The 12,475-nt window shown below is 37.3% G+C and overlaps 1 protein-coding gene across 2 annotated transcripts in view; it reads left to right on the top strand.

Annotated features, from left to right (window-relative positions):
* Positions 1–12,475, top strand: part of EDIL3 (EGF like repeats and discoidin domains 3) — a 388,593-nt gene that overhangs the window by 223,639 nt on the left and 152,479 nt on the right. For both annotated transcript variants that reach the window (XM_036998533.2, XM_036998532.2), the window contains one exon: positions 5,653–5,766. In XM_036998533.2, the coding sequence (XP_036854428.2) occupies positions 5,653–5,766 (114 nt within the window). The remainder of the gene's footprint in view (positions 1–5,652; positions 5,767–12,475) is intronic.

The raw sequence follows: 12,475 nt of genomic DNA on the forward strand, positions 1-12,475 counted from the left end.
GGATACACACATATGCAGAAATGTTTCACTTATTTTGCTACTATGCTAAAGTATATAATTCATTTAATATAGCATTTGTATTTTTATGACTTAAGATTTAGATTTTAAATTAAAAAGATCTAAATGCTCAAAGAATAAAAAGTAATTCTTTATTACATACTAAGTACAGAAATAAAGCATTTTCACTTCAGCAAATGCAATTCCAGTTAATTCCACCTCCTGTTATCCTCTGGGTAAAGGTGTAACTGCGTTTTTTTAGAATCACATGTTCTTAATTATAACTTCCTTTGTTGATGATTGCAGATCTGGCCTGACAAACAAATAGCTAGAAGGCTTAAAGGTTGATTTGTCTGTATTAGGCTCCGATTCACATGTGTAAGTACTATTATCGTATAGAGACTTGGAAGAAATAAGGAAACAAAGAACAGAGCCCTTACATTTAATAATACATATAACAGCTCTTGATAATTCTCACATCACTGACTATGAAAACTTTCTTCTGTTAACATTTCAAATCAGTGAGAGCAGGGGTTTGATATTACTCATGATATAGTTCAGTATTAAATTGAGAAAATACTGACTGCCTCTGACCTGAATTAAATTATATGTTAAACCTATTAGCACAAAATGACAAAAAAAAAAGAAAAAAGAGAGACCAGCCCTCCTTCATTCATCTCTTAAATCCATCCCACATATGGTTCACTAGGTCTTTCTAAAGAGCATAGAGGGTACCCTCCCACCTGGCTCCAAGTCTTCAGAGCCTGAAGACAATGGCCAGCCCCCTCAGCGGCTCCGAGGGCTCCTCACCATCTGGCCCCTGTCTGCATTCTCGGAGTCAGAGGCTTCGGACTCTTTTCCCACTGTGCTCAGGGCAGCCAGGCTGTCTGTGTGCCTGAACACTCGGTCATGCCATAAACACTCCTCTTTGAATTTATGTCTTATTCTGGTTCCTGCGGGGAAATCCATCACTATCTCCATCCTGCCTTATTAAACATTTCCTTCCAGTCCAAGACCAAGCAAGCTATATTTCCCTTACGTGGCCTTCAGACATCAATACTGTTTCTTCTCTGTAAGTATATATAGCTCATTGTGTCTGACTTTACAAAAGAAGGCAGTACATCCTCTAAGACATGAAGATTTAACTTTTTTTTAAGCTTAACTGGTATTTTATTCAGAAAATGTACAAGCAATAGTGAGTCTGAGTGCAGGGTTATAGGCTGTTAAAAGAAAGAACAAATTGGAGGCCTAATCCCTATCACAGAGCATGGAAATTTCCTGACAAAGCAGGATTTAAAGTGGAAGGTCAAGGATAAGGAAGCAGTTCCTTGGTAGAAAGGAGTGACACGTGGGAGGGAAGGATTCCAGGCACAGGTAGCTGCATACACGAAGATTTGAGGAAGAATCATCAACACTTCCTGGAGTGCAGAGAGCAAAATGGCACATAGTGTAGATGGACTTGAGGTGCCAGGCAAGGACTGCTGCATTACACATTACTGAATGCTTTGTTTGGGATTGTGTGCGATGCCAATGGCGGATCAGGAATATCTTTAAGCACAGGAGTGGGTGTGGTCTGAATTACATCTTCAAAATGATTATCCAGATTGCAGTGCCAAGAAGGTATTGATAAGAGTCTACATTGTAGTTTCCAGGGAAGAAGTCACAGTGTCTTAGACTAGGGTGGGGGTGGTAGAGATAAGCGGAGGAATCTTGGTTGTGTCTTGGAGGGAGGGAGTGCCTTGCTGCCAAAGATCTGCTGCAGTATTGGGTGTGGGAGATGAAAAATAAGGGAGGGAGGGTTATAAAGGACCATTTTGAGATTTCTGGTAGTATCTCATGGTTGTAGAAACATTTTTCCATTTGTGAATGATCGGAGAAGATTTGGTTAGAGAGAATTGCATGTATTTTGGACATGTTGAATTTGAAATGTCACACTACACTATACTACATTTTTTTTATAATCACATAGAATTCCATTATATGAGCGAGCTCTTTTTTTTAAACCAAGTTACTAGTTTGAGAACACAGTTTGTTTCTGTTTTACATCAGTTTAGTTTAAATATTGCTCTGATAAGCATCCTCATAGCTTTACCTCTGTCAGTACCTCTGATTGTTGCCTTAGGAAACATGCCAGGTTAATTGGTACACTTAAAAGCTGTTTGATGTATAACAAGGATTTTTCTTTATTTCTAAGTGAGTAACTTTCTTTTCCTTTTTTAAATATATTTTTCTATTTGGTATAATTAATATAAAATCACATGGGCAACATTGTGGTTACTAGATACCCCCCATTATCAAGTCTGCACCACATATCCCATTACCGTCACTGTCCACAAGTGTAGTAAGATGCTATAGAATCGCTACTTGTCTTCTCTGTGCTATACTGCCTTTCCCGTGACCCCCACTACATTATGTGTGCTAATCATAATGCCCTTTATTCCCCTTCTCCCTCCCTTCCCATCCCTCTCCCTACCAAGTCCCTTTCCCTTTGGCAACTGTTAGTCCATTCTAGGGTTCTGTGAATCTGCTGCTGTTTTGTTCCTTCAGTTTTTGCTTTGTTCTTATTCACCACAGATGAGTTAAATCATTTGGTACTTGTCTTTCTCCACCTGGCTTATTTCACTGAGCATAATATCCTCTAGCTCCATCCATGTTGTTGCAAATGGTAGGGTTTGTTTTCTTCTTATGGCTGAATAATATTCCATTGTGTATATGTACCACATCTTCTTTATCCATTCATCTACTGATGGACACTTAGGTTGCTTCCATTTCTTGGCTATTGTAAACAGTGCTGCGATAAATATAGGGGTGCATGTGTCTTTTTGAATCTGAGAAGTTGTATTCTTTGGGTAAATTCCTAGGAATGAAATTCCTGGGTCAAATGGTATTTCTATTTTTAGTTTTTTGAGGAACCCCCATACAGCTTTCCACAATGGTTTAACTTGTTTGCATTCCCACCAGCAGTGTAGGAGGGTTGCCCTTTCTCTGCATCCGTGCCAGCATTTGTAGTTCCTAGTCTTTTCTACTTTGGCCATCCTGACTGGTGTGAGGTGATATCTCATGGTGGTTTTAATTTGCATTTCCCTGATAATTAGCGATGTGGTGCATCATTTCATGTGCCTGTTGGCCATCTGAATTTCTTCTTTGGAGTAGTGTCTATTCATATCCTTTGCCCATTTTTTAATAGGGTTATTTGCTTTTTGTGTGTTGAGGCATGTGAGCTCTTTATATATTTTGGATGTTAACCCCTTGTCAGATATGTCATTTACAAATATATTCTCCCATACTGTAGGATGCCTTTTTGTTCTGCTGATGGTGTCCTTTGCTGTACAGAAGCTTTTTAGCATGATGTAGTCCCATTTGTTCATTTTTTATTCTGTTTCCCTTGCCCGAGGAGATGCATTCAGGAAAAAGTTGCTCATGTTTATATTCAAGAGATTTTTGCCTATGTTTTCTTCTAAGAGTTTTATGATTTCATGACTTACATTCAGGTCTTTGATTCATTTATTTTTACTTTTGTGTATGGGGTTAGACAATAATCTAGTTTCATTCTCTTGCATGTAGCTGTCCAGTTTTGCCAGCACCATCTGTTGAAGAGGTTGTCATTTCCCCATTGTATGGCTCCTTTATCATATATTAATTGACCATATATGCTTGGGTTTATATCTGGGCTTTCTATTCTGTTCCATTGGTCTATGGGTCTTTTCTTGGGCCAGTACCAAATTGTCTTGATTACTGTGGCTTTGTAGTAGAGCTTGAAGTTGGGGCACATAATCCCCCATGCTTTATTCTTCCTTCTCAGGATTGCTTTGGCTATTCAGGGGAAGATTTAACTTCTTGTCAGCCATTGATGTATTCTTATCCAAACAAACTTTAGGAGATATGGTACAGGAAAGACATGTGACATGTAGGCATGTCACAAAGTAGCCAAACATTGCCATTGTCTTATATTGAGCTGGCAACAATCAGATGACACAGTGATTTTTGTGCCACTTTCAATATTTAATGAACATATTTGGCATGTGAGTCCAATATAAATAAAGACCAAATGAAATTTTACAAGACTGAGAGGAGCTAAATATTTCATCAGATAAGAAAAATGAACATGTGACAGTTTCTTTCTTCCTTTCCCTCTATTTGTTCATTTATTCTTCCTTTTTTCTTTGCTTCCTTTTTTCCTTCCTCCCTTCCTTCCTTCCTTTTTTTACTGCAGTGTCAAATATTTGGGAGTCTATTATACTGTATATAGCATGGACCTATTGTTAGAAATTATCAGATTCTGATTTTATCCAGTTATTTGATGTTATAAAATATTCAAATCATTTACATTCTTCCTAAGCACAATCCTGAATTATCTCCATTCTCAAGCTATACAGTCAACTAGAAACCAAAAAAGGGTGGCTTTTTCACAGAAAGTCATCACCCACCTAAGGAAATATAGACCAACCTTTGTAGTAAACTTAGAATGAGAGTGTGACTAACTCTGCTTGCACAAGATGCCATTTAGAAGAAAAAAGTTAAAAGAAAGGGTAAAATGGAGGTCTTCTAGATTTTGTCTTTGTTTGGTCTTGAGGAGGTAATTTTTTGATCATATTGCTTTAAGCTGTGTGAAAATCCAGAATACCTTTGATATATTATAGTGTCTCGGAAGGCGCAGTATACATCTGAAATGTTTTTTAGATTGTCTGCATCAATATGTCTAATCGTTGTAAAGCTCCCAGGTTGCCTGGAGGGCGAAAGGTGTGTAAATACGCAGTTTCTAAGTAACACCACTAAGGTCTGCAAGGAGTTGTGTGATCAAGAGCAGAGGGAGTTCAGTTGGAGTAGGTGATAGGAAGAGAGAGTGATGGGGAGCCGTAATGTTGTGCTTAGAGGAAATGACGCATACATTTCAGTGAGTGATATTTGACTGAATTAGTCATTATTTCTTGCTTCATTCGAAATCATATTTGTTGCCTGTGTTGTCCAAAATTAGCATGGAAATTAGTATAATTTGCTGGATGTTTTATATTTCGTATGATTTTGCAGCAGGTATAATAATGGTGTATCGAAGGTAAGTCCCTTTAGTCATCCTAACTTTAGAAACCCTTGAATGAGATTAGGAAGTGATCATCATTTACATTTATTATACTTTACATGTAACGAGCTTTAGCTATTAACTCTAATTTGCTTCTCATCGCATTCATCAAAGGCGAACTATTTAGAAACTAAAACATCTCTGTCAGTTAGAATTTTAATGAATTAAGATGAAATGAGACAGTGTTAATTGGCAGTTGCTGCTGCAGGGGAGGTTTCTAGATCCTTTATGTGATACCAATTCATCTTGCTATCAGAGTTAATTTGTTAGATTTAATTCTAAGGATACACTGAATATTTCCCCAAACTATTCATATTTATTTTCAGGATTGCAGAGTGGTATAGTTCCTTGGTCTTTCATTTGGATTCTCAATTCCATTTCCACTTGATTTAATTTGATCGCTAATAAGTTGTTCATTTTAAGCAGCATTTGTATTATTGACTCTAGACACACATATAGGCACACATGACATAATAGCATTACTTATACTGTTTTATTTGAAATGCCTAAAACTCTCCAATAACTAATAATTTTTCTAACTAATAGTTCACTTCCTCTGTTCTTTCTGTTTTCCTCAGATATAAATGAATGTGAAGCTGAGCCTTGCAAAAATGGTGGAATATGTACAGACCTTGTTGCTAACTATTCCTGTGAGTGCCCAGGTGAATTCATGGGAAGAAATTGTCAATACAGTAAGTATTATTCATATATATGTATACACACACACACATATGTATATATGTTTTATCTGCATAGCCTCCATTTATTTTGAAATCTGGGTCAAATCAATATACTTTGCTTCCACAGTTCATAATTTATTGAAATGGGACATCATTTCATATTTGTTCTTGTGAAAGTTATTAATGTACATGTATTCCCCAGGATAGGATTCGCTTAGTACATGATAGACATGGAAGTGGTCACCTTGTGAAATGTGGGTCTGAAAGGAGGGCATCAGTTCCTCAGAGACCCAAGTGCTTCTCTCCCATGAATCCCCTTTGGCTTGGAACATGTGTGTGACCTAAATTTCCACCAGAGTAGTTACTCTGCTGCAGACAATAAATTCAGGGCACTCTAACCAGACAGCTTCTATCCCAAATAAAAGATAGAGATAAAAAGAGGATTCATGTTGAGCTAGCCTGCATATTAGGAAGGTAGTAGTGGGATTACAGTCAGTGGGATGAGACCAGAATTGGACACAAATACATGCTAATGAAAAGTCATGATACAGCATAGTAATTGCTGGGCACCTACAGAAACCTCCTGGTGCTCCTGCTTTGTTGTAGAGCACACCATTAGAGCACCACAGCATTCCACAGACTCAGGTGCCAGGTGCAGGTGAGAATTCAGAGGCAGAAACTGAGACCCACAAGCCATGTGATTGGCCCAGCTCTCATTTAGCGATAAAAACAGGACTGCAGGAATGTGGAATCAGGTCTTGTGATTCCCAGTTCAGTGTATTTTCCCTTAAATGAAGGAAATCTTTGAATAGAGTTGAACAAGATAAACACTAAAGCACACCACACTTGCTCTCTTACACACACACACACACACACACACACTCCTTCTTTTTTAGCCAGAGTAACTATTTTATTTCTCACTTTCCCCCTTTTCCTTCCCCTTTTACAATTGATAAAGTAAAAAAGGAAAAATTATTGAAGAATATTTGGGTTCTGTATATAAACAAAATGATCTGGGGATGTTCATTACCCTAATCCTGAAAATTTAATTGGAACAATGAAATTCTGAATATCAAAGAAATACCTAGGATTGGGGAAATTTTCTCTAAGGTAAAAGTAATTGGGAAAGGACTCTGAGCCTGAGCTGATGAAGGACGCTTCGGGCGTGGGGGAGTGGAAGGCAAGGAGAGTCTGGGCGAGGCAGTCTGGCTCTGCAAGCAAACAGCCATCCTCTCAACTAACCTAGCAACCTTCCTATAAAGCATTTAACTGACCACCCACTAAGCGGCCAATTTAAGGAATAAATAATTCAATAGTTTAAGTTATAAAGTCATAATGAACTTGTCCTTGGTCCACCAGGCACAGCTCTGGCATCCTTCTTTTCTTTGGTTCATGGGACTTGAAGATGGTGGCCTAGTCAGCACTGGAAGCTGTGCTAAAAAGTATCCCCAGGGTGTCTGTAAATGAATACTTACTTAATATGATAAAGAACAAAAAGCTAATAACAGTGACCATCTGACTTATGCAGCAAAAACTGAGATCTGGTGCCAGAATATAGGACCTGCTGGGCAGTCCTGGAACTTTGGCAGAGCTTAGAACAATGCCGGGCTAGGAGCACGTCCCACAGGAGGCAGGCAGGGAGCAATAGCAGGTTTAAACCTTCCCTTTCTCCTGAAAGGAAAACTGTACAGGGGTCGTGTCATGAGAGCCCTGGCTGGCACGTCACTGTGATGTGGATAAACCCCAGCTCTCTGAAAGAGCTTAGGAAGAAGTGGTATCTGAGGCTGTAGAAACCCTGGGAGAAGAGAACTAGGGCCTGGCATTAGAAAACTCCCCTGCTCCCCTGTGCCGACCAAGGAGCAACTAGACAGCCACTTAGCTGCCTGCCTGCATGTTGAAATGAAAGGAGGCGTGGATGGGAGCTAGGTGTTGAAACTAATGGCAAAAGCCGCCTGTTGGTCTCTCTGTCGGGAATTATGCTGAGCTCAGCACATTGGAAAATACCCTGGAAAAGAAAGGAACCTGGTTGATGATGGAAGGGCATATTGAAATACTCTTTGAACTTATTTGCCACAGTTCGTGTGTTCGAATCTATTGTGTTTAATGAAATTCTTTGTTTAGATTTGACATGGTTTTATATTTATACAACATTTATGTGTATACTCAGGCTCCTCTGTGAACATGAATGTCATGGCGAGGTGCCTCCCCAAGCCTGTCACACACTTTGACGTTCTGCCATTCTCTCTGTTCATCTCTCTCCCCCAACAGAGAGAGATCGAAAGAGTCACTCAGGGTACACTCTAAAGTATGTTCCTCATGGGGCATTTGTTTTTATTGTACTGATTTGGGAGAGTTTGTAATAAATTAAGGATCCTTATTTTCCCTATTGTCTAGGTTTCTAGGGCTAATGTTCTCCCTTTTTCTGTGGCAACTTAGAATTTTTAGGAAATCAGAGTAAGAAAGTGCATTCTGCCACATTGATGAATTAGTACCTCACACTGAGAACTTCGAGCCTTCACTCACTGCCGGGCACATAGAAATGCCTGGCTGCAGGTGCTAACGCTAAAATGATTAGGGTTAGGATCCTGGCAGTTGACATGACACAGATTATAACCAATATGCTGGCTCCACTCTGAAGTAAGATTGATAAACTTTCTTCTGGGCTCTGTATTATATCCCAAAGGGGTACCTCTGGGTCAGCTTACACCTGCAATAATGGCAGAGAAGCCATTTATTTTGGCAGATATTTCAGGGGAGAGAGGGAAGGAAGAATGATGGAGACTGACAGCAGGATGGGTCAAAGGATACCCACACTGAAGTGCTGTTGTCCTTGTGTTTACATCAAACTGTCTTCAGTCTAATCTCGGGCTTCTGTGCTCATACTTGCTTTGCTTGTTCCCCTTCTTTCTTTTTTCTACTGATGCATGAATTAAGTTCTGGAATAGTTTAAAATGAAATCATTCTCAGTGCTCCCCAAAATAATAAATAGTAGAAAATACTGCAAAGGAATAGAATTGACTACAAAAATCTGTGCAAAAATACTTAACTATCAACGCAGACAAATAAGCTGGGGAAATATTTACAAAAAATATGAAAGGCAAATATTCCTATCATACCTTTCAATTCAGTAAAATTAAGCACAATCTCAGAAAGAAAAAAGCCAATAAGAATATGAACAGAACCTGCCCACAAAGGAAGGAAGGAATTTAATATCCATCATATTATAGTTGAATTATATCTTCATCCTTATCCTCTGTATATTTTGAATTTATAAAAATAGGCATATAATGTTTTATTATCTGAAAAGAATAATTATATTTTAAATGATTATTTGATGAAGGGACACCAGATGTGCATAAAAAAACAAGTGAACCTACATCTGGCTGTTTCTTTCTCTCACCTTGTATGTCTTCCATCACATTACATCTTACCTTATATCTTATTTCGCAAGTGAAAATTAGAAGATGAATGGCAGAAACAAATGGAAATATAGATAAACAGAAACAGATGAAATGCTAAAATGGAGCAGAGCTTAGCTGGCAAACTTCAGAAAGAATATGGAAAAGGAAAAAGAAGAGAAGGGAAAGGGGTGGGAGCTGGAGATGACAAGGCACTTTTCCAAAGATATAACATTTCCCACCAGACATTTTTACTTAAGAGAGGCCCTTTCCTCCTGCTACCTGTGTTCCTTCCACCCTCTGTTCCTCACTCAGCTGCCTGGCAGCCCAAAGTCAGAAGACATCACCTTGCAATTTAGAATCTTCCACTGGCTTCTGATCTCCATCACGGTGAAGATCACCGTTCTCTTGTTTCTTGTTTCCCAAGGACTGCAGGACCTGCCTGTCCCTCTGTCCTACTTGCTCACCTCTCCTAGCCCCTCTCCTAGGACTCTCACTTTCTTGCGCACTGCTCCAGCCGCACTGACCTCCTGGCTATTCCTGGCACACACCTGCCACATTGCTGCCCTGGAGCATTTGCTTCCCCATCTCCCTTTTTCTGTAATATTCTCTGATATGAATACTCCTTACTTCCATCAGGTCTTTGCATAAAAGCTCTCTTCTCAATGAAGCTCTCGCCAGCCTCTCTACCTCCCTACCTCAACATGCCCAAACACACACCCACCCCCTTCTCTGCTATAGCTTTTCTCCTCAGCGTTAATCATTAATATAGTATATTTTTCTTTTATATGACTGTTCCTCCAATGTAGTATATACTCTGTGAGGAGAGATGTTACTGTTGTAATCATAATTGCCAAAACAAGACTAGGAAACAGCAAGTGCTCAGTGAATATTTTTCGCATGAATGAATGAATGAACCTCACACTCTGAATTCTTTAAGCATAGGAATGATGCTGATTTCTCAGTGTCCTCAACTATCAAGTTATTTTTTACCTGCCTTCCCATTTTTTAAGCAGTATTCTAAAGCTGCTTTTGCCAGAATAATGAAATGTAATCTGGTATATTAGTTAGTGTTGCATGTTGAATTGCTTTCCTTTAACTAGATAAAATCTTTTATAACTCTATTTTGCAGTGAGGTTATGCAGGTGGATTTAAAATAAGAGAGGTAAGCAGGGACCCTGTTTCTCTTTTTAGGCTATTCTGCATCTTGATAATTTATCTTAGATTGCTCATTTATTTCTCAGCCACTTCAAATATCAATAGATGCTTGAAAGCTGTGATCTGACCAACTACTAGCACTAACAAGCCTTGAAATAAAAAAGCACTAATTTCTGACATAGCTTTTTACACAGCAGACAGACTGATCTTGATGTCTATGTATCATCAAAAAGATTTGCTCTTCTCAGATATTAACCTTTCTCTGCTTGTCCCTCATTTTTGCTCAGCCTTCATTTTTAAACAATTTATGAAGACTACTTTGCCAGTATAATTAAATTTGAGTATGACATACTACATTTTTAAATCATAAATATTTTTATTCATTTTCAGTTAAGCAATTAAAAGCAAGATAAATATTAAAATCCATATGAATTATTTATTATAATGTATGTCTTAAGGTAGCTATTAAGCACTTTTACTTAATAAGGATTAAATTTATATCTACCCCCATTTATTATGACATGATGCCCAATTATGTGGTAATAATTATTATGCAAATAAATAACAATTATTTCAAATGTTAATAACAAACATATTAATACTTGGCAAAAGTATTTTTTGCAGTAATTATTTACTGATTATATTTACAGGTGGGTTAAGGCAATAGTGCTTATATTTGAATAATTTCATTTCACGTTTCCAGATATGGCTCATACAGCTTACTATTTTCTTTGGCAGGTATCAGGATTTTTTTTATTGTTATTTTTAATCTATTGATTATAGGGGATTTTGCTCTGATTATTCTTAACTTTAATTGAAGTTACATTTGATTGATATGTGAAAATCATTTAGATGTCCCCATGTACAGTATTATGGCAATTCTTCTAATTAAAGGCCTAATTTATTTTCCCTTGTTGCTTTTAAATGATAGAAGCTCAAATGTTCAGCCAGCCATTTTTATACACAGTTTGAAAGGAAAATGATGAACTGGAATGAGAAACCTGTTCTCATAATAACAGATATGCTTTGTTATGTACGCTTAACAGAACATGTTTAGACTAAATTAAATGCAATGGAAATTGATGGCACTTTAGTTAACTAATCTAAAAATAGCTAGGATTGTTTTCATTTATTGGGTTATGTGGCCCACAATGGCCATATTCGGTTCCCTGCTGGGTGTTTAAGTTTGACATGATTAAATTTCAGGAATGACCCTCAAATTCATTTTCATCACTGACACTATTTCTGGAAATTAAGATAGTTACCAAGGGAACTCTTATAATGCAACATCCCCAAACTATTATTCCAAAAAATATTAAGACTTGGATGATTTCAGAAGGTTTTATTAAAAATGAAAACTAAAATTTTCAATCAAGGATAAAGTGACATTTCTAAATGTCAAAATCGTCCAGTTTTTTTAACTTAATAAAATAATCTAGATAATTTTCTAGTCCTTTAAGAATTCTATTTTAGATAGCTCATTTATTTCTCATCCATTTCAAATATCAATAGATGCTTGAATGCTGTGATCTGAGCAACTACTAGCACTAATGAGCCTTCAAATAAAAAAAGCAGTAATTTCGAATATAGTTTTTTATACAGTAGACAGACTGATCTTGATATCTGTCTATGTATCATCAAAAAGATCTGCTCTTCTCAGATATTAACCTTTCTCTGCTTGTCCCTCATTTTTACTCAACTAATAAGGAAAAAGGTGATGATACATGTGAATACATTTTGAAAACTGTAAAGTAGTATTTCCTGATCTCCATTTCTTAAGCAGCTATAACTATTCAAGCATTCATTACAGGTAAGCTAGTATTTACAAATACACAAGCATATATGATATATACTATATAGTGTACATGTAGGTCCCTTCTCTTACTGTCAGCGTGTGCTACCAAGTACACTTGGATCAGTACAAGCTTAATCAGTGGAATTGCTAAAACATTTTACAGATAAACACATGATGTGATATGTAGTGTTATATCCTCAATACTTAATTATTGCTTTTGTAAAAACAAATATGTAAATAACTATACTCAGTTACATCTTAATGTTTTGTCACCAACTATCATACAATAATGTTGATTTTAATTTAGGCTTTTACCATGAACCAAGTACTTTAAATATTAATCTATTTATTTACTCCTCTTAACACTTTG

Source organism: Manis javanica, chromosome 1 (assembly GCF_040802235.1).
Source record: "Manis javanica isolate MJ-LG chromosome 1, MJ_LKY, whole genome shotgun sequence".
In the NCBI taxonomy this organism is placed as follows: Eukaryota; Metazoa; Chordata; class Mammalia; order Pholidota; family Manidae; genus Manis; species Manis javanica.